We start from the raw sequence: 22,784 nt of genomic DNA on the forward strand, positions 1-22,784 counted from the left end.
GGCGGTGGTCGGAGTTTCTGCATAACAGATACGACAAGATGCGAGATCTCAAGCAGGGGATTATCTGCACGGTGACTGCACCACGCAGGAATCACAATAAAAACTGGGTTTCAAAGCAGTACAAGAACTGGGATACAAGTTGGAAAAAATAAAAATAAAAAAAGGAAACAAAACAAAGGAAAGACTGGCTGCTCTTTCCAAAGCAGATACTGCCTTCAGAAGAGCTAAGGCAATTATTCCTTATTTAGGAAATCAGGCTTGGGTGCAGTTTGTTTTCTTTCTAAGAAGGTCCTTAGGCTCCTTCCAGCACTTTTCACACTTTTGTGATTTTCTTCCTAGCGTCCTGCGACCATAAAACAAAGTTTAGGATAATCTGATTGCAATAAACAAGGATAAAGTGACTTGGGAACTGAGGAGACTGCTGCAGCCACTCGTCTTCCTAAATGACCAAATGAATGCAGTTTTAGTGGGATATACGTCCGAGGAAATTCCAAGCAAATTTGTGTTTAGCATTACTGATACCACCCAGGCCTGCTCCATCATCCCAGCGGCAGGTACAAACAGGGCTCTAACTCCTGAGGGAAAGGAAGCCGTGGTGGCACTCACGGGAACACCCACACGGTTGGATTTCTACCCCAGATGTGTGTATGGACACACACCCTGCTGCTCTGGGGATTTTGATGGACATCAGCTTCATCTGGGTTCAAAGCGCAGCCGGCCACATTCACCGGGCTTTTCCCTCGGCCTCAGCCCGCGCCAGCTCAGGCTCTTTGTTAACCTGGGCATAAATAACCCTGACGGGGCTGATCCCCACCTCCCTGCACCACCGTGCCTAGCCAGAGAGTCCCAGGGCTGCAGGGAGCCGCTGCACTTACGCAGGGGGATTTCGGAGCGGGATCTGCCCTGGTGGATGCCCTCGAAGCAAGCAACCCCTGCCACTGCTCCGAGAGGCTTTCTCAGCCGGCTCGGATGCTGTCGAGCATGAAACCAGCGAGTTGGAGAGGCTGGCAGAAAGCAGCCCCCTCCGATCTGCCACAGGACACATCTTGGTTCGTGGGGACAGCAGGACAACTCTTCCCCACCACCAGAAAGAAAAAAGACATTTCCCCCTCAACTTTTGACGTTTGTCTCCTCCGCTTATTTTTTAAATTAGCATGCAGTGTCTGATGCCGTGACACGGATAGCTCCAAACGCGTGCGCGGATATGTCATCCACAAACAAAGTGCCTCGTGTTTGTTCTTTATTATTTAGGAAATGCACATTAATTACTGCAGATTTTCTCCTATACATCTACTGTATCTCAGACAGAATTGCTGAGAAGGGTCTGCAGAATAAAAATGTATGGGGTAATTAAATGGATATTTATAATTAGAACTTAATAATTTGCATCAGGGACAAATGAGCTCTGATTTCAATCTGTAGTGCATTTAGATTAGCCTGAAGATAGTGTAATTTGACGGTTTATAGTCCTCCTCTCAGATTATGAAACAATACAGTGCCTTTAAAGCAGCCGTGTTTGTGTCAGGAGTGTGTTAAGAAGAAGCTGCAATGAAAATGTTTGACAACGCGAAAGCGGCCATAAATTACATGACAACTGTGTAAAAGTCGTGATGAAACAAATAAAGGGCTGACCTATAACGCATCTCATTCACTGTGGCGTCCCGAACTCCCCGCGCTCATCTCTGCGCTGCAAACTCCTCCTTACGTGCTCGGCTACTTAGTGCTGAGAAAACTAAATTGTTGCTAGTCCACAGCACTCGTTTTGAGTCGGTGTTTCGGTCTGAAGTAGCAAAACTGCACTGCTTGCCCTGCAGCCTCCTGGACAGCCAGCTGCTCTGCTGCAGACTTCTTGTTGCAGCCCCTCTGCTTGCCCCATGCGATATTCACAGTGGGCTCTTAAGACATGGGTACTTGACCCAAAGGTTATCGGCTTGTCTCTTGGACCTAACTCCCAGTGGCTCCTGATGCCCTTTACCCCACGGTGGAGAAGCCCACAACACCTCTGAAGGCGTAGCGGGTGGGTTTCCCCAAGGGACGGGGCATTCAACATCCCCCAGACCCAGTGCCCGCATCCCTGCAGAGCTCAAATGCGGGGCGAGAGGCGGAGAGGCCACACAAGTGGGGCAGACCCCTCGTGTTCAGGAACGTCTCTGAGGTGCTCGGGTCCTTGTGCAATGGATGCCATGCAGGGAAATACTTGGCTCATCAGATAACAGGGAGCCCTGCGCGCAGGGAGAGCTGCACACATGCATAGTCAAGGGCCTGGGAAAAGTACAGGGGTGCCAAGTAGCTGGGAAGTTTGCAATCACACCAATTACGGTTTGACATGCACCTCGGAGATCAAGAGGAGAACCAGTTTCATAAGGGAGGTTTCCAGAACCAGAGCACTGGCACACAACGCCTTGGAGCTGTATCCCACAACTTCTTCCCAGCCTTTGTACTTTTCTCCCACAAAGCCGGGTTCAGTGCACCGCACGTAATTAACTACAAGCTAAAAATGCAAAGGGGGAAGAAGAGGAAACAAGGCTGGGATCTTTAAACCACCACATTACGAATGACGGGGAGGAACCGAGGAATCCCAGCCCTGGACACCCTGCACGTCCTCACCCGCTCCGCGGCAGGGACGGCCACGTGGGACGGAGCCTCAAGCGCCAAGCGAGGCTCCTGCTGCTGCAGCCCCGGGAAGGCACGCAGCACAGGAGGGTGACCCGCTCCTACCTGCCCTCTGCCTCGTTGACAACACCTCCCCTCGGGCCGGGGAAAGCCTGCGCTTTCCCACTTGTGCCATTTCTTTGCATTTGGAAATCCACCCGGTGCCAGCAGGATGGAAAACACGGCGCCAAGATCTTCCTTTGCGGAGTTTCTTGTTTGACCAGAGTACACGTTATTCAAATCAGCTACAGTGAAATTCAGTTAAGCTGCTGTTTGTTCCAGCACGATGAGACTGGCCTGTTAAAAAGCAAAAATGTCAGGATGTTACAGCCTCAGCCTCCTGCCAAGACTAGTAAGTAGCTGAACAACTGTCAGAAACAGGCAGCGGAGTCACAAACCTAAAAATAAAATAAAATTAAAAAGAAAAAAAAAAAGCAGACATGAATTCGGGACTGTTTGGCGCTTGGCGCCGGGGCGAACGCCGCCCCGCAGCCCTCGGGAAGTTGCGAGCGGGTGCTCACGGCTGCCCCAGCCCCATCTATCACCTCCCTGCCAAACCCTACCCTTGCGAAACGCGTGACTTTAAAAAACAACCGAGAGCTGGTAAAATCTCCCCTTTTTTCCCTGCTCCTGCCCAGCCCCTCACTCCCAGGCAGCCCCTCGATGCCTCGTGCAGGCTGCCAGCAGGCGAGGCGGCTTGGTGCGCGAGGGGAGCAGGAGGACACGCGGCTCCACAGCAGAACCCGATGGTGCGGCCGCACGTGGGGCGGCCAAAAGGTTTTAGAAACACTCCGGGCAAAGCCAGCCCACACCTTCCCTTCACGCCAGGCTCAAGGCGCACCGGGGGCTCCGTTTCATGTTTTTCACGGTAAAGTTATTGGCAGGGGCAGGAGCCACCCCAGGCGTGGACGCGTGGGGAGGGCAGAGTCCCCCCCACCTGCACACCGCCGGGTCCGTGCCCTGGCTTCGCCGTCCCCAGCCACGCGGGCACTGCGGGCTGGCTGCTCTGCAGCACGGGCTTTCACTCCGGCTATTGCTGAAGTCTCCCAGAGGCGCGAACGTGAGCGCACCCGCACGCACCCGCCCCTCCTGCTCTCACACACTCGGAGTTTAATTTGCCTCTCAGAACACCAAAACCCTTTTTTGTCCTGGGCCCTCGGGTTACTGGCATCACGACAACTCTTTTTTCCCAACAGCGAGCCAGGAAAGATGATAGAACCTGTGTGCGTGGCCAAGAGACTGGTCTCAACTGGTTCAGAGGGAAAAAATGGAGCTGCGTCTTCCCCCCCCCACTTCTTGCCTTTAGCCAAAAGACCTGGGAGCATTTGATGTACAGTCAGCAGGTATGAAAAAAATACATCTATTGAAAGGGCTCGAGGCTGCGGGGCTGTGACACTCTCATCAAAACCTGGGCCTGGGCCAAGTTCATCTGTTAATGGCCAGCCCCAGCGCTGCCTCCCCCTCCTCCTCCTCTGCCTCTTCCTCCCTCCTCAAAAACGAGACATCGATTATGTCTGTGCTTTTCCCTTTCTATTCAAGATAAACAAAGTGCCTCAAGTTCAGGGCACACCCTGGGACCCTTGACAAAGCCATCTATCATCCTGTCTGCTAAACCAGTCTGGCCACACTACCACGGAGGAGACTAATGCTTCCAGTGTACAATTTTCCCTTTGTGCTGCTGCCCTATTACCAGTAACCTTTCCTCGCTACCTTCCCAGGAGCAGATGTGCTTGACCACTTTGCCTAAGCCCCTCCTGGCAAAGGCATTTTGCGCTGAAAGCAACCTCAGGAATTAAGAAAGGAGCAGAGCCCCTGCCGGCCCCCTCCCTCCAGCCCACGGCCAGCAGAGAAATCAGCCCCAGCGCCGTTCGCCCTTCCCCACCGAAGACTTCTCTCCGAGAAGTGAGTTCGGTTTTAAATCATATCCACTAATTCATTCTGACTTGCAATTAAATGCAAATACACTTTTATAGCCAGCATGGAGTGTATTAATTTTAACAGCAAATGACAAAATAAGAATACAGTCCCTCCAATACCAATAATGAATCGCGCCATAAATTATGTTAGTGGTCACATTCATTACCGCCTGCGCGGCGCTTGGAGATCTGCGGGTGCAGCGTGCCATCACCCTACAGCCTCCTCCCTCGACGTCGCCACTGATGGACACCAGGCCCTGCATTTGGGGGCAAAGCCCTGAAGGCAGCGAGAGCCCAAACCCACACAAAAACCCGCAGAGGTCCCAAATCTGGACCCCTTTTTGCCTCCCAGCCTGGCCAGTGAGCACTGCGGGCTTTGGGCTGGGTGTCGCGGCTGCGCCCAGCCGTGGGAGCAGAGCCATTTAGGTCAACGGGAGGTCTCGGTGCTCTAAAAACCTGGGCAGTTAGAGAAATGAATTCATAGGAAACCACAAATTGCCATTTCCTAAGGTGCCCTTTCACCACTCTGCGCAGCCTTTCGCCAGGGCTGCCAGCTGCCCAGCCGGCTCTCACCCCTTCCCCGGGTCTCCCCAGCGCTCCATTTGCTCGCCAGCAGCTCCTCCGCAACGTTCATTAGGCACCATGGGGGAAAGTGAGGTTTCTCTGGATCCTTTGTTTTGTTAGGACAGCTGTGCGCCATTCCCACCCCCTCCCACCCATCCTCTCCTAAAGAAATAATTAAATCCAATTAGGACCAGAAAATAATTTACATTTCAGTTCAGCGTAAGATGGGGGGAGGAGGGTGATGGGGGGGTGAAAATCACGTGAAAAATGTTGCAATGAAATTTCATTCCTTTGCTACCGTTTTGCCTGCTTTTGAATTCAAAGCTGTATCGAAGCGCACTTTTACTCTTAAAAGCTCTGCTGATCGGCTCGGCGTTTCGGAGAGGAGAGCGGAGGAAGGCGAAGGAGAGAAAACTTCCCGGCAGCAAGCAGCGCTGCTGCTCCTGCTCCTGCTCCTTCCTCCTGCTCCTCCTGCTCCTGCTCCTGCTCCTGCTCCTGCTCCTGCTCCTGCTCCTCCCCTCACCGTGGCGCGGGCTCCTCCGCCGTGGTTTACTGATTTACAGAACCTCGGTATGTGAATGGCAAAAATTCCTTGGCATAAGTGTATGTTTGCTGATCACATTTCAGATCATGTGTTGTTCATTATTATGACTTGCTCAGAAACAGTTTGCTACAGTTCTGTGGGTTTGCCTCGGATATTTTTTCCTCTTTTAGTACATTGAAAACAGCGAGGGGGGGTGGGGGTAGGAAGCCAATAAGAAGGCGTTTTTGCGTCTATACGTTACCTCAGATGTCTACTTAGCAGGCGATGGCGGGGAATACACAATATTCCAGGGCTGGGAAGCACGGGGGAAAGGAAATGAGATTAACAAATCATCTCCTCGAGACCAATGCGATGTCAAATTTTCAAGTGGAATATTTTCCTTTGAATGTCTATGGAATTATGCGTGGATTTGGTATTTCTACACTTCTGAACCATCTAAAAATACACCCAGCTAAACCAATGCATCGAATTTAATCTGGTGCATTATTTAAGCGGCTCTAATAGGAGGCCTTCTTGCCAGGCGAGGCAGCGGCGTGAGCGCTATCTGCAGAACAGGGCAGCAAGTCCGGGACACGTCCATGTCTAAAAATACTGTCCCTTGCCTTGCGCGGAGAACTTTTTTTTTTTCGGAGTCCGCACTCCGGCAGTTGGAGGAGCGAGCACGGATCCGCTCAAGGGAAAATGAACACGGTCTGCAAAGAATTTGAGCGCTCCGCTTTCACCTGTGCTGCAAAACTCTCGCGGACTACAGCTTGCTGGGAGCTCCTGCAGGGATGGACCCAGCTCCGGCGGCAGGAGATGGCACGGCAGGGCTGGAGCCCCTGCGTGGGGAAGGTGGGTGCCACCCTCCCCGTGCCCGGCACAGGACGCGGACATTTACTTTTTTGTCATTTTCGGATAGTAAATTATCCATTAGATTTCATCATATCTTCCTAAAGCAATTACATCAAGAAAATGATAGTGCGTGTGGAATCAATTATGCATGCACTTGGCCGGAGACCAAAGGCTATGAAGTCGGAGAGGGCAGAATCGTTCGACACACACAAATAAAAAGCCCCTGGATCTCACAGATGGACCCCATCAGTTCATCTTACTGCCGAAAAAGTTCATGCACTTAATAATTTATTTGTGTTCTGGATACTGTTTCCCAGCTGAATATTAACAACTTTGAACTGAACCATGCCGTTAGCATGGTATGGGTGGAAGTCACAGAAGGGCAGCCCCAGGTCTCCTCCGAGGTTAAAGCCATGTTTACAGTCCATCCATAGCGGTCATTTCCCCCCTCGATTTATTTGTGTTCATTAAGCAGCCCCTTTAATCAGGGTATCGCTTTCGCCCTCTCGGTTTGCTGGTTAAGCAGCGACTCCCAAACCAACGCCAAGCACCAATTCTGAGATGCAGCCCCTGGCCCAAGCCACCACTGAGGCCCAATCCCAAGCCTGATCCCAATCCCAATCCCACAGCTAAACCCAACAGCAGGGGCCAAGGCATGGATCCCAGGCAGGCCACCGGCGACACCGCTCCCTGCTTCCCCTCCCAGCCTGCAGCCGGGTGGGAGGAGAAGACCCCACATCCAAAGCCTCCACCAGACCACAGCAGCATCAGGGCTCCACGGAGAGCAGGATCCATCCCAAAAGGCCAGGGCACCACGGGACCCTGCCCTGCGGCCAGCGGGCTGCCGGGGGCCCAGCCCCTCCGCTTCGCCCAGGCAATGTGGCTCGGCGGCAATAATTATTTTACAGATATCCATATATGATTTTTTTTTAAAGGAATGTCTCCCCCAAATGGGAACAATTTCATTCTACACTTCCAACAAAGTGTACTTAACATTAAAAGAGAACTGATAAAACATATTTAATTACTCAAGGTTAGACTTCTAATTCCTCAATTCACTAAAGGAAACTTGGCAAGAAGATGCATCATTTTGCTGCTTTCTACTGGAGCATCTGAGGGAGAAGAGCCACTGAGGCAGCTAATACACAAAACATGATCAAAAGTGATTAACAACAGCTTCATATGCAAATTGCATTAATGAAGGAGTGCAAAGTCATCATGTAAATTAAATATGTCAAATCTCTTGGTGAACTTTCAATCTTGAGAAGAAAAAACACTGCTTTAATTTTTTTACATCATCAATTTTCCAAGATTGAAAATCTAAGAATCTTGGTGCTATAAAACAATTTTCACCTTTTTTTTCTCCTTCAGCAGCCTGACAGGCTGGCCTGATGTGTGCCGAATGCACATGTTAATAGGCCAATCAAAAATGCAAAACAATTCGCAATTACTGCAAGGACCTAATGGTCATTAGAATTTACAACTAGGTAATGAACTAAAGTCTGCCCACACCATGCATATTCATAAAGCAATTTAGCCTTTGAAGATTAAAGAAGTGCTTAAAATTCAAATGAGCTTTAGCAAATTATCAGTAAGATTCATCCAAAAAGCAAAAGGGTTTTTCTTCCTGTGATTTCCTTATTTTTTTAATGCAAAATTGTTATATCTTCCAGACTGAGCTTAAACTAAACACAGGGCTCCAAGTCAAGCCAAAGGGGCTGGAGACAAACAGAGGCAGAAAACATTGTTATGGACTTTGTTCATAAAACTAAGCCCTTAAGAGCCGAACCTATCTCTAAACATGGTAATTTATCAAAAGCAGCACAGACTTGCTCATAGGCAGTATTGTGCGCTGCTCTCAGAGAGCAGATTAACAAGATTTCCGCCACCCTCCAAAAAAGCCTTTTTCCCCTCAAGTCACATCTTCCGTGTAAACATCAAGCGCATTATAAAAACATTATTTCCATCAAAGTGCGGCGGTATTAATTTTGGAAACTTTCTGCGTTCGCAGGAAGGCGCAGAGGGATGGAGCCGAGCGTGGCACGCAGCGGCCGCTGCTCTTGCCGGGGAGCCGAGCGGCCGCCGCTGGGAGCTGCCAGCATCGCCCGCGCCGCCCGGGCTCTGCTCCATCCATCGCCGCCCGAGGGAAGGAGCCGGGCGGCCGCATCCTGCCGACAGCCCCTGCATCTGCAGCCGACCCTCGCCTCTTTGCCACAGCGTGCCTTACCTGCGCCCATTTTTTCCCCAAGCAGCGAGCCGCACGCTGCCGCCGGGCTCCGCTCTCCCCCACGTGCCCGGGTGGCTCCCGCCTGGCGTTTTAGGGTTTATTGCGAAGGAACGGAGCTGGGGATGCACGGCGAGCAGCGGGGCCAGCCACCGGCCCCGCTCCGACCCGCTGTCCCTGGGGGAGCGCAGCTCGGCGAGGCTGCTGGGGGATGCGGCAGCAGAGCTGGGAATCGGATTCCAAGCAGAAGTTGAGGCACCGAGGGCTGCGCTGCCGAGCGCACGGCTCTGGAAGGCCACAGCTCTCAAACTGCCCTCAAGTCCTTTCCCCCGCTAGGAGATTTTTTTTTTTCCGCCTTTTGCTGCTCGCAGGGACAGAGCAGGCGAGCGAAAACACGCGACTGGGCTCCGAGCATCCCTTAAAATAAAGCAATTAACTTATTCCCAGCATCCAGCGAGCCATCGTGACAGCCTACCCCGAGCAGAAAGTGGGAGCCGTGGTCCCTGACCCCCGGCCAACACAAAAGAGGCAGCCCCAGCACAATGCCTGCTGTCAGCAACTGAATTATTTTTATACAGGAATTTTTATCTCTATTGTACAAACAAGTATGTGTCTGTGCTGACTTGTTAAGCAATCCACTTGTATGTAGAATAAGATTTTTTTTTTCCTGCTACCAGTCACACAGCTCTAAGATCAGAAGAAATACATACTCTTTGAAGCTCCTCAAATGTTTTAGTTAAAAGGACAGCAGTTGTTTTCAAAGATCCAAGAGTATCTTTATCAGGATTTAATTTTTCCTTATTGATTTTTTCTAACATAATGCACATTTAACACAGGACAGTTTATAGTTTATTACAAAATAATGCAGCCTCCAAATAATCTTTCAGGAGGTAACGCTCCCTTGTTTTAAATGCAACCAGCTGTGTTTTACCTCCTCCAAGAGAAAGAGGCTCCCCAGCTACTGCTTCCCTTTGCATAAAAGCTCTTTCTTAAAATGAAAATTAATATCGGCAAGAAAGAGCACACGGTGAAAAGCCCCTGGCCACCCTCCTGCAGGAAATGCTCCGTGCACTTTCAGTGGCCTGGCCGAAACACGACAATTTGGCCGATTCCTCTTTTCCTCCAAAAAGAATAAACTCAGGAGCTAAAACGCAAGGAAACCCAGACGATTCACGCTCCATCCAAAAAAAGCAGCTGTGATGTTGCAGCAAAGTAACACCGGGTGACAAATTAATTGCTGTGAATTTTCGGGGGGGAGGGGGGACATTTTTGCATTTTATATTTTGCTACCTACTAAATCAAGCAAGCAAGCAGCGAACGTAAAATTAAACTCCTTCCTTCCTAAGCAGCAAGGAACTGTAATGTGTGTTTATTTAACAAAGGTGGTAGTTGTAATAATAGCAACAATAATAATAATAATAATAATAATATCCACAACAACAATAATAACAGCACTGAAGGCACGGTTCTTCTTTAAGCCTTTGTTGTTTCGCAGTAATTCTATTGTTTATTTAGGCAGAGGTTTTTCTATCTACAGCTAGGATCAAATTGTAGGTGTAATTGTTCAGTGCTTATGCAAAGCGCGGGGAGGATGCAAACAGCAAGCCCTGGGTTTGGACTGACCCCATCTCCCCAGGTGCCCCCCCCCCGGCGCACACGCTGCCCTGCTCGGGTGCGAATTCAGCGTCTGAAGCTGCCCCGGCCCTGAATAACCCCCTGCCAACGCCTACCTGCAGCGCGGCTTCTCCTCGACAGCTATTTCACAGGGATATTAAGCCTCATTTCCTTGACAGTAATGCAGTTGTTTGGCTTCGCTTCTTTCTCGAATCTTGGTATTTGAGCTATTTGGTGTGCAACACTGAAATCTAGGCTCAGGCTGACTTAGCCAGACAGCCGTCAAACACAGCAAAGCGCTGCTTTACAGCAACCTGCTCAGGTAGGAGCTCCAGCAGGATCGCACCAGCCAAGCCGGGAGAGGTCTCGGGGGAGAGGGGAGAGGAGAAACACTTTGGTGCACAGTCTGCAAACTCGGGATTCAGCAGCTTTTTTGGCACTCGATGTGTTTCAAGCGCTTTGTTTTGGGAAGCGTTATGTATTTCTCTTTGTGCATTTTGCGGATTTCCTACAACTGCCCCTGACAGCTGTTGATTCAGTTAAATGAGCACGTTATTAAAAATCCTCTAACATCCCCGCGCTGCAAAATGCACCTTTTTGCAGAGCGTGGCTCTGAAACCATAAGGACATGCAAATGAAACCTATGTGAGGTGGGCTCGCGGGCTCTGGATGTGCAGCCTGGGCTACATCTGCAGCAGGGGGACAAGCGGGCTCCAGCCCCCTGCTTACGGTGGCCGTGTTTTCTTTGTTTCAGCCAGACACCGATACTAAAATAGAATGAAAAGGGAAACAAATGATCTCGAGTATAAGAAATAAATGTCTGCTAATACTTTGGCAAATAAACTCCTCGGCAGGCTGACATGCATGTGCTTCAAACCACTGTGCTCTGTGCCACATTCTTCATTTTCTTTCCTTCATTCCTTACTTACTAACCAATTTTGCACCTATATGAAATGAGGAGGGAAAGAAACGGATGTTTTCATTTTGCTTTAGATCAAAGGAAAACAAGACTGCAAACTGTGGCATATTGAATATTTTTTTCCACCGCTGTCATTCACACTGGGCTATCTAAGTTTTATACAATTCCCCAGACTGGCTGCATATTAAGCTTGCCGTGTACAGCTTTATTATAGCGTGGTGGCGAGGAAACATTAATATTCCTGTGTTGCATCTGACAGGACATTTACATGCGCCCATCTGAGCTCCCACCTGAGAGCTGCTCCGAGGTACAGTAGCTGCGCTCCCATTGTAAAGGCAAATGAAGAACACCAATTCCCTGCTGGGACGGGGCTGACCTTGCCACACCGCACCCGCGGCCCCGTCCGTCCCTCGCCAGCCCCGCTCGGTGCCGCTCCGCATGAGGAATGAGCCCGGCAGTGACCACTGCGGTTCTGCCCCGCGCCCAGCATCGAGCGCCTGCCTCGAAGGTTTCCGAAGCACACGGCGAGCCCATCGGCCCGGCAGAGGTCAGGAAACGAACTCACCCGGCCTGGCACGGGGCGCGTTGCCTGCTAAAACTGGTGAGGAAGGCAGGAGGATGATCGGGGGCTTCGGTACGGGCTCCGCACCCATCGCCTTTGGGCTGCACCGACCCAGCTGCCGCCAGCGCCAACGCCCGCACACGTGTGCTGAGGATCGGGGCCCCGAGGAGCAAACCGTGCTTGGTGGAAATTCATTATGAAATGGAAAACAGATCGTCCTAACTGCTCAGACGGTTTGTGGGTACACTAATGAGCCTGTTGTTTGTTAAAGGACGCAATAAATCACAGACATACGTGTGCTGATACCAAGCACCATGGGCCCAAACCTGTTACGACGGACACTGCCAGGAGGCAGACTGGATCTAGTGCACTTGTACGGGGCAAGATTCAATTAAAAATAAATAAATAAATAAATAAATAAAAAGTTAATTGTAGGTGTAGGGCCACATTATGAGTGCAAATATAGGTGCTAATGGATTTCAACAGGAGCTCGGCACATTTTATGAACTTCTGCAGCATCCTGGGCATCGCCAAGCCAGGCGAAGGCACGCTGGCCGGCTGCGGCATGACGAGGCGCCCCGGGCTCGGCGGCGCAGCCCCTGACGGGCAGAAAGGTGCCGTCGATCCTCAGAGATCAGATCCCGTGTGCAGAAAGGTGGCACCGTGCCAGGCCGTGTCCAGCTTGCTGCTAAACACCTTTTATTGCACAAAGCTGCTGCTCTCGGATGTAAAAACAGGCTGAAGCTGGAAGGGAATTTTGTCCAAAAAAAATTGGCTGTAATGAGGATGCGTGCAGGCAAACAACTGGAGGCTGAGCTCCTCTTGCCTGACACTGCCTCTCGAGCCTCTTTAATTGTCTTTATTATTTGAATTAAATAAAAAAACAGCTCGTGTGCCGAGGGTTGCATATAGCAAGCTGGGTAATGCTAATAGGCCTCCTTCTCTTTAAGAGAGGCATTACAAAATTATGGAAATGTTTCGGAAAGACTTTATTTCTCCTACCGGGCTAATTAGAAGGCGGTTAATTTACCCCTTCTCCAGTTCCCTGCCTCAGTTTCCACCACTCGTTGCTCCGACCGGCTGCGCAGAGCCCAACGTTTACCCAGCCCCTTCAGTTTCCCCAGCCTCCAGCACGTGACGTGCAGGCGCACCTTTTCCCAGCTCCACCAAGCCTCCTGCGTGCCAGGCTGCCTCTTCCACCGCAAGCGGTTTTGGACGCGGCTACGTTTCAGCCCATGGTGAGCTTCACAATTCAATGTCACATACAATGGGGGGAAGAATGCAAACCATATTTCTAATCCTCGAAACAAGAAGATCTGATTGGCAGGGAACACAAAATAAGAGATTGAAGGCGCTGCAACACTTCTGACGCTTCCCCCGAACAATCGCGCCGAAGCAGAGGAAAACTTTCTATCCTGCTTCTGTGCTCCAAGTGAACTCGTATTTGTGTTTCCAATAAAGAGCCATTTTTATATTAACTGTCTGTAACAGCAGGGAATAGGAAAACTAACACAAGCTGTACCTCATACAAAGGACGATGCTGGCGTCACGTGTTTGCGTCTTCAAAAAATGTTATTTACAAAAGGCACTGGGGAAAGCAGACAAACTATTGACTCTTTTCTCTATCCCCGCACGGGTGGCGTTACAACAACTTTTTGATCCCCCACATTTTTTACATTTTTCCCCCCCGAGAAGTAAATTTCACAGCCACACAGGCCACTGCGTTTAATTAAGCTTTCAAAAGTCTTCTGACAATGCCAACAATTGAAAGACACTTCTGCAGCTCAATCATGCAATCATCGTGACACTTCTATTTACAATTTGTCTTAGAAAGAGTTTCTCTGACATTGTACTTTGACAAAACATCCAAGCTGCCAGTTCACAACCTTTCCCTGTCTTATTTACAAATACAGCTTGTACGCAGGACCCGAATCTCACGAGCATGAGCCTTTGGGTAGCACCCTCGCGATTTTTCCTGCAGGGAACTGCTGAACCCAGCCTACCTTCCCCAGGCTTCCCTGCATGGCGAGAGCAAACCGAATTTTACTCAGAAATACTGCCATTTTCATTTTTCCCCCCGTAAACGTAATTCAAGCTTGCGTCTCATTGTCTAGACACACCTCTAACTATTCAGTTCAGGTGTCAATGAATTTTTATCCGGAAGAAAACAAAGGAAGGAACTGCAATTTGCAAGCTACAGAATGGTAACGGCGACGACTAATAACAATCCCAGAAAATGTCTGTGGCATAATGACTGGTCACAGACATCACCGCCTGAGCACCGCAATAATCACTTGGTCCAAAATTTAGCAGCAAATTATGTCCACTTTCCCTTTGATTATTACAGAGAGGTATTCCTCACGTTATTTTCCCATGTTATTACATTTGACTACAACAAGCTGCTTGAGAATAAAGGATCCCCACGCTAAAAATGACCTCCCCTCCTCCTCCCCCTTTGCACAGTAAATACAGCCTTGGAGGATCCCCAGCCATCGCTGTGAGCGGGTGGGCGCAGCGCTCCAAAGTGCTCCAACTGCAGCCAAGTAGCGCTTAAGATCCTCCCTCACCCAAAAAATAGCCTTTCATTAATTCCCTCAGATTTATACATTCAACAAACAAAACAGTAAAACCTGACGCCGGTGGACTGTAAATATTTCTTCGGCTTTTTCAATAAGTGAACAGCAATTTTACATTCACTGATCTCTAGATACTTCAGTTAATATTTCCCCCTATTGTAAAATACGAGACCGGATCAGTAAACCCCTGCCGTAGCACTCGCTGCAAATCACAGACTGCTGGTATCTGGTGGTGAGTGTTTGACATACATATTGATGAAAGCTGCCTCGTCGGACCCACACAACATATCCTATTAATTTCCAGTTAAATTTATGACATTTCAGCCGTGGCGCTGGATCAGCATCACTCAAAATTTTATATCGCGTCAAAGCTGCGCGCAGGCACCCGCCCACCCAGAGCCAGGTATCCTCCACGCCGGCCTGCGCGCAGCTCAGCTGGTACCGAAATTGCCCCTGCCTCTGCCTTCGGAAACCGGCAAGGACCAAGATAAGCCCATCGACGTTAAAACAGACATCATTTCTCCCTGCATCTGAATGACTCAGTGCCCTGTTCCTTCAGATGAGCTGCTCTTTAACCATTACTTATCTGGAGATGATCTCTTACCGTAAGGCACCAACTTACTGACTGCAAATGTGCCGGCAGAGCCCACACTGCATCCACAGCTAACCTCCAACCCCTCGTGCAGAGCACCAACTAATTGGGTACATTTTTACGTTGCAACTAAATACACGGCTTCTGGTCTCTCACCCCAGACAATCAGCTCACTCAGTTCCCAGGTATTTTTCCAAAGGCATTGTCTTTCCCTTTTTATTTTAATTTTTAATTTTCCCTTGTACGCTCAGCTACCTTCCTGCATTTCGCACGCCTGCACAGAAGAGCAGGTATGAAATAGCAGAACTGGGAAGTGCCTCATCCAGGGGCCTTCCGGCAGCCTGAACTCCACGGCTTCCCCTGAGACCTTCACGTTTCACTCCTGGGCCCAGGCCGGCAGCGAGCAGAGGGGGCAAATCCGGCCGGCGACGAGCCAGACACCACCGGGGCAAGCACAAGGGGGCAGGATCAGGCCCCGCACCTCTCTTTACGTGCTGCGACCGCCGCTGCGAAGCTTCTTCTGAGTCAACGGCCCCGTGGCAGCACGAGGCCAGATCCTGCTCGGGCTGCCTGCCTCGCCTCGCCTCAGAGCCTGAGCCGGGCAGGGTTTGGCCGCGTCTCCAGCGCTGAAGCGCCGGAGTCAGGTCCTCAGCAAAGGAGTTCCCCCTCGTGAACACGTCCCCGGCTCGCAGACTGAATGACCTATTTGGGACCACGGTGCGAGGAGTGCTCCTAATTCTTGCTTGACAGATACTGTGTTTTGTCTTTTAAGCAGAGCGGTTCGATATGTAAATACAGCGTTACATCACGCCGCCGCTCCTCCATATTTGGTGATTTAGTATGGCTCCAGATCTCGGAAGACTACAAATCCCTTCCGCCAGGCTCCCGCTTCATTAATCATGCCCTACACTTGTGTTCGTTCATCTGCACATCACAGGCAGCACATCGCAATGGGCACTGCCCTGCACCACGCCAGGAAAATAACCCTCTGCCAGCATGGCCTGCAAGTTGAATACACCAACTTTTTTAAAAAAATATTTTTTTAAATCTGTTTTAAAACGTAGCTTATCAGTAGCTGAGCCTCTGTTTCTTTCTAAACCTGGATATAAACATATATACATATATAGAGAGAGATATATGTATGTATGTATATAAGGTATACATATACACACACCGACCGATACATGCTTTCAAAGTGCCATCTATTACTCCGCAGAAACAGTACCTATTCATTCACGTTATGTACGCGTGGGTATGCACGTGGCTTTGCATATGTATGCGTGTGTACAGACAGACGCTCGCACGTCTTTGCTGCTACCGCAAAACCTTGCAAAACACAAACCCCGAGCGTGATTTAATGGCTGGTTGGGAGGCTAGGAAGGCTGCGAGAATATCACACTGAAACTCCCAGCGTCTACTGCCCTATTATGGTTTAACTTTGTGGCCAAAGCAAGCCCAAGACAAGCTCCAGCACATCATGTGATTATGTACTGCACTTCTGACAGCACCGCGCTGTCCTGTGGCCTCTTGTCACAGAGGTACAGGCAGTGCCGAGTCCCAAACGTCGCGGGCTGTTTTAGGAAACTGGTCCAGGCATTTGCTGCTTTTGATATCCCGCAGCCTCGCATTTTTCAGATGGTATTATTAGCGCGATTTGAAGCAATTTGCAATGCTCACTCCGAATGGGCAGTGTTCTTGTTTACTAACGGGATTTTAAAGCAGAGTACGCCTCGTTAGACTGCCAGTGCTCTGTGATTTTCTTTCGCGTCGTACGTTCTATTTTTTCAACCTCATTTGCAAAATATTTGCACAGCGAATGGCTTTCCGGTTTAAAAAAAAATATGCTAAGAAATGGAATTATTTACCTTTTTTTAAAAAAAAAATTGCATTTCAGACTGTTTGTTGCACAAAACAGAACTCTGCCTTGGACATTTGTACGGATGACATGTGGTTGTGTAAACCACAAACAAAATCAAGATACATCTGTCAAAACCACATCAGAGACAAGAGAGAGCACAGAGAAGCATTTATCATTTGGCTGAGGAGGCAGGCTGCAGAGAGCGGCCTTTCCTGTCAAACCAACCTTTTGAAATTTCCAACATGCCCTTAAACTTTTCGAATAAGCATGTCTGTGCGCTTCAGCAACTGCCCTCTCTACTCTGGCCTGGCCAGTCGAAAATGGCATCTTAAAGTCAAGGTCGGTGGTGTCACTTTGCCATGGGGCTGTGTTTAATTACAGTCCATACGCTGACAGCCAATATGGAACCAAGGCTGGCTGATGCTCAGTTAACTCTTTCACCCCTGAGTTTACCCAAGACTTGAAAGCTCCTTCCCTGCTCCTGCAGCAGGGCCTGAAATCTCCTCCCGCAGCGCTACGGCAGGCAAGGCGCCGGGAGACAGTGACTACAATACAGACAAATCACGAGAGCAGCCTCACACAATACCATTAAAAATACTCGGTCGCACGGCACGTGCCTGTTGCTCCTGCCTCTACGCAGCTGCTAGGAAATACCGGTCGCGTGCTCGTCGCAAACCGAAGGCAGGGCATTTAGCACGTCAGCCACCGTGGCAAACACAAGAGAGAGCCGGGCGCAGCGGTTTGCGACTGCGAACGCGCTACGTTGCGACTGAAACAGAAATAAACTCGCAAACACTTCTCCTCGTTTTAATTTACCTGCTATATGTTCCTGTTTTGGGCAAATTCCTCTAGATGACGTTGATAAACAATCGTCATCCTCTGGCGTAACCTGGATGCCAACCTCCACGGGATTGGATGCTTTTTTCAGCTCACTTGGTGAGGGTGAAGGTGGCTTATCCACAGCCTTCTCTAAGCAGAGACTGCCATTGCATTGTTTCCGTTTGTGCTCAATAAAAATAAGAATGTCCCCCAACGGGAAGTTCATCTGACACTGGCCACAAGTGAGGAGGTCGTGGTCCCCTTCTGGAGCTCCCAACGTGCCATGGTCAGGTTCGTCATCAGTGAGAATGGCTTCAAGAGGTTCGGCTGCAGTTTGAGAAACAAAAGGAGAATCGTTAGAGCTCCGGTGGAAAGCGCTGGGCGCAGGGGGGGGGCACACGCTGAACCCCGAGTCGCAAATGTCACACGGCAGCGGCGACGTCCGCGTGTGCCCCCCCCAAAGAGACCGACGCCACACGGCCACTATCCCCACCATGAGAAGACAAATTTATCAGCTACGGGGACTGTATTTTGCAGGAGCAGCTGTAGCATGCAGAACTGGGAGAGCAAACCCTGCAACTGTAACTGTGCTCATAGAGGAGGAGAGATTTCCGACTCGATTTAACGATTTAGTGGTAAAATCAAATGAATAGCCTTCAAGAATATACTGCAAAACTGCGGTGGTGCTAGGAAGAAAAAGCGAATGCCGTGTTTTATTGTCGGATGTATTATTTATGTATATGAATCCAAGGCTGAAAGCATTACACTCACTCTCCCTCTCACATGGGTGTGTATTTCCACAAGCCAGACCTACTTGCTCAAATTTAGGCTCGTGAACCACGCGTGTGCATGTGCAGACAAAAGGTGTTTCAACACATAGCTTGCATATTCAACGTACAGGCAGCGTGTGAGCGCCCGTGTGCAGAAGCAAGGGAGGAGAGGGGGAATGGATGGAGGCACGCACACGCGCAGGCACACCGCGCACGCATGGCCCTCTCCGTGCACGTGTACATGCGTATGTGGGTACGCGTTTGTGTCATACCCACATTTGTGGCTTCCAATTTACACATTCAAAAGGCAGGAGTTACTCGCGGGGGGAAGGGGAGGAGGGAGAAAAAAATAAATAAATAAATGACAGAGAAGCAAATGATAAAAATCAAGTGCAACCGAAATTCCTGCGGGGCGGGGGGAGGAACCTCCCGCTTCTCAGCAGCTCCTCGGGATTCACATAAATTCCCAATTCACCTACAATTCCACCCAGAGATATTAGCCGAAGAGGAGATTTTTTATTTCTTAAGGAAACAAGCCAATTCGTCATTTTTCCTTTTTCATCCTGAAATAAAGGAATGCCTAAATTCTCTCTCTAACGTGTTAGCACCGGTGGCCTTCGTCGTATAAAAATCAGCATGGCCAAGCAAATGGCACATTTCATAACACCGAGGAGAAGTGCTTTCTTTAAGCTCAAAATACCTTGCCTAATGTTGTCAAAGTTGACAAATTTTCTGAATGAGCTCCAAAAAGCTTCATTATGAGGCTATTTCTGCTCACATAATCGTCAGTGGATGCTCTAACGAGGTGGAGACGTCTTTCTTTTCTGTTTGCCTTTTTTTTTTTCAAGTTTGCACGGAAATATCTTGGCAATACGCGTGCAGTCACTACAGCCTTTCAGGAAAAAAAAATACCGCCAGTGCGTTGGTATTCCTCTGTCTGTGCAACGCAGCACACACGCGAGCAGCAGCAACAAAAACGAGAGGGTACTACAAATGCAAACCACCTCAAAACAGTGCCAGGTACGGCAGGCGAGACAGAATGCAACTCCTAAACAGTTAATCAGTCTGACCTTCTTTAGCTAGCTGCCAATTTCACATTTAATGAACTTAAAGCCACAGAGAATCAAAAAATAGATTTTAATTTGACTGCGCGATATTGGAACTGATTTTGATAAAGTGCAAAAATCCAGTGAACTCAGGTTAAATTTATTTCAACCCTGCCTAGGCTGAATGTTGAGGAGGAAGATCTGGAGTAGCTCCCAGTTGTGCTGCGTGAAATAATATTGAAAGAGCACACTACCTCACCGTACCTTAGCTCCAACTAGGACACAGGGATACAGTCCGTAATTTCTCGCCTCTGGTACTACTTCTAATTTAACGTAAGGTCAACCACAGGAATATGAAGGTTACGTTCGTATTAATAACAGCAATGTCTTAATCGCCGGGGTTTTCTCCTAAACTTGCAGCCCCAACGCTAGCGCTCCGGGGGCATCTCGGGCTCGGGCACCGAGAGGGGAGCAGGACGTGTCTGCAGGATTTCTGCGCGTGGCATTTTTCTCCCCGGCCATTCCTTGCGGTCGGACAGAGCGAGTAAATCACTGCAGGACTAATTCCACCAGTAGCTCGCCACACGCATCAGACAAAGGTATTTGGGGCTAACCGGTAAACGTAACTTCTGGCTTAGCAACTCTCCACAGCGAAAGACGCCAAATAAACAACATTCCCCTTACAGCTCGCTTAGCGAGGAGCCCTGCATAATCATTACTCAATTATAATGTTTTCCCGTGGCCTGATTTATTTCTGACACTGTCAGTATTATTTAGCAGTGGAAGGTAACGCAGCGCTTAGACACCAGACAGTTAAAAGTAGGGCTAAACAAAAATAGACTTTGCTGAAGTCTGTAGTGACTGGGCTGATTTACAATCAAAACCAGGAAATGAAGTGGTAATTCAGAGGTTGCTGATTACACCTCCACATTTCACCTAATTAATTTTATAGGAGGCAAAGTTCTTGAAAATAACAAGATGATCAAATGTACAGATATAAAACCTGTAACCTCAACATTTTCTATGCTCTTAACGTAAATTATTGCTAATTAACAAGAATTATATACTAATGTATGAAATACGGCTGGCACCGTCTTCACTGCAAAACATTTGGCTCCCGATGGAGGCAGAGCCAGCAAAATACGGTTTTATTCTCACTGCTACTTTCCCAGAAAGCGAAAAAGAAAGCAAAAACCGCCGTGTGCGAAGAAAGCAGGGCAATGCGATTCACCTGGGCTGGGCAGCGCTCCGCGGGCTGGGCGTTTTAATTCGGGGGCGAGCCAAATGCCCTGCCTGGCTACCTAACGGGTCGGGGCCGTCTCTAAGGCGAAGCGCTCTTGCAGGGTCGTGGCCCCCCGGCTTCCCCCAGCTCCCCCCTTCCTCCCCGGCCCCAGCCCCCCAGGAGCACGGCGGGCACTGGAGGGGCTCGCCCGGCCCGACAAGTGCGGGGAGAAGGGGAGCCGCGGCTCGGGGTGCCGGGGCCGGCTCGGCACGGCTCGGGAGAGCGGGGAAGGAGGGCGGGGGGGGGGCGGCCTCGGCCCAAGTTTGCTTTCAAGTGCGGGGCGGCTGGGGGGCGAGGCTGGGGGCGGCGGCACGGAACGGGCCGGGGGAGCGGGGCAGCGGCAAACTCGGCGCCAAAGTTGCCCACCCCCCGCCGCCCCCAAAAACCTCGCATTTATTTATTTTTTTTTTTTAAAGCCGGGGGGAAGATGGGGGGAGGGGGGGGCGCGGAGAGCCAGCGGGGGCCCCGCGCGGCTGCGGAGCGGCCGGGCCGCCCCCGGGAGGCGGCTGCGGGCGGGCTCGTGGCTGGAAGCGGCCAAACTCGCGAACAAAGACGAGGGGGAGAAGGGGGAGAAAGGGGGGGGCAAGGCAGGGGAAGGGCCGGGGCGGGCGGCGAGCCCTCCCCCTCCCGCCGGCTCGGCCGCGCTGCGGGCGCGGAGGCGCCGGCCAGGTTCAAGTTCGCCGGGCGGCGGGGGCGTTTCTGGTGTCGGTGTGCCTCCTAGCGACTGAACGGCACAGCCGTGCCGAGCCGTGCCGAGCCGTGCCCAGCCGCCCCGCTCCGCCGCTGCCCCCCCCCCCGGCTTCCCCCTCCCCGCCCGCCCCCCTCCGGAGCCCCCCCCGGGCCGCCCCGGCCGAGCTCCGCAGCCGGGCGGGGGCTCCGCGGCCGCGCGGGGAGCCGGGGGGCTCCGCGGCGCCGGGCTGCCAAAGGGGGGGGGGTCTCGCCGGTGGCACCCCCAGGGAGGGGAGCCGCGGGCATCCCCGGGCGGGGAAGGGGGCCCCCGGTTCGGGGAAGGGGGCCCCGGCAGCCCGGTGGGGGTGCTGGAAGCGCAGCGCTGAGCGGCGCCGGGCAAAAGATCCGGGGAGCGGAGGGGGAACGGGAAAAGGGGGCCGGGGGCTGCGGGCGAGCCCCGGCGGGGAGAGGGCAGCGTGGGGAGGGGGGAGCGGCCCCAAGGAGCCGCAGCGCTTCGCTAAGGGGCTGCGTGTGCCGCGCTGGCCGCCAGCCTCGCCGCCGCCGCCTGGGAGGGAGGAATCGCCGGGCAAAGTTTTGCAAAAGGCGAGAGCGAGCGGGGCTCGTTGGCAGCGAGCGATCGCCCTGGGTTTTCTGCCATCCCTGGGAGGGAACAAAACCCGCCAGGGATAATGGGAGAGAGAGAAGGGGAGAAAGGAAAGCGAGGAGGAAGGAGGGAAAAGGAGCCGCGAGAAGCATGCATCGCGTCCCCTTCCCCCCCAGCTCACCCCGAGGAAAAGGGGATTTTTTTTTTTCGCCCTTCCTTCCCCCCCCTCACCCCAAACCTTGCCAGCTCGAGTTGCCTTTTGTTGTGCAAAGAGCGCTCCCGCTTATCTTGCATCTAGCCCTGCCGTGTGTTGTGTCGGCTGCGGGGAGGGAGCCGAAGAGTTTTTGTTGCGAACAGTGTGGTGGGGCTCGGCTCGGGTTTTTTCTCTCCCGGGGAGAGGAGATTTGGTTTGGGGTTTAAATGCGGCGGCGAGCTGGGCGGCCGCGGGTGTGCGAGGAGTGTGCGAGCGGGTGTGCGTGTGCATGTGTGTGTGTGTGTGTGCGTGTGTGTGTGTGTGTGTGTGTGCGTGTGTGTGTGTGTGTGCTCAGCCCGGGCTCGCTCCTGCCTGTGTTTGTTGGCAGGAGGTTCCCCGCACACGCGGTGCTTGTAAACATTCAGACACGAGATTTTTCCCAATCAAAATCCACTTCCACTTTTTTTTTGAAAATCTTCCAAAAAATAGTAAGCGAGCGAGGGAGCGCGAAGCCGAGGGCGAGGAGGGAATCCCTGCCGGCTCGCC

At 51.2% G+C, this 22,784-nt stretch overlaps 1 protein-coding gene across 8 annotated transcripts in view; it reads right to left on the minus strand.

Annotated features, from left to right (window-relative positions):
* Positions 1-22,784, minus strand: part of BCL11A (BCL11 transcription factor A) — a 67,375-nt gene that overhangs the window by 42,129 nt on the left and 2,462 nt on the right. For 6 of the 8 annotated variants that reach the window (XR_011094339.1, XR_011094338.1, XM_068675343.1 and 3 more), the window contains exon 2: positions 17,672-18,001. Coding sequence is in view for 6 of the 8 variants with exons in the window: in XM_068675343.1 (XP_068531444.1) it covers positions 17,672-18,001 (330 nt within the window). In the remaining 2 variants the exon portion in view is untranslated. Of the gene's footprint in view, positions 1-17,671; positions 18,002-20,721; positions 20,992-22,283; positions 22,391-22,784 lie in introns of those variants that run through there. The other 2 variants (XM_068675340.1, XM_068675339.1) reach the window with 2 other exon arrangements.

Source organism: Anas acuta, chromosome 3 (genome assembly GCF_963932015.1).
Source record: "Anas acuta chromosome 3, bAnaAcu1.1, whole genome shotgun sequence".
Taxonomy (NCBI): Eukaryota; Metazoa; Chordata; class Aves; order Anseriformes; family Anatidae; genus Anas; species Anas acuta.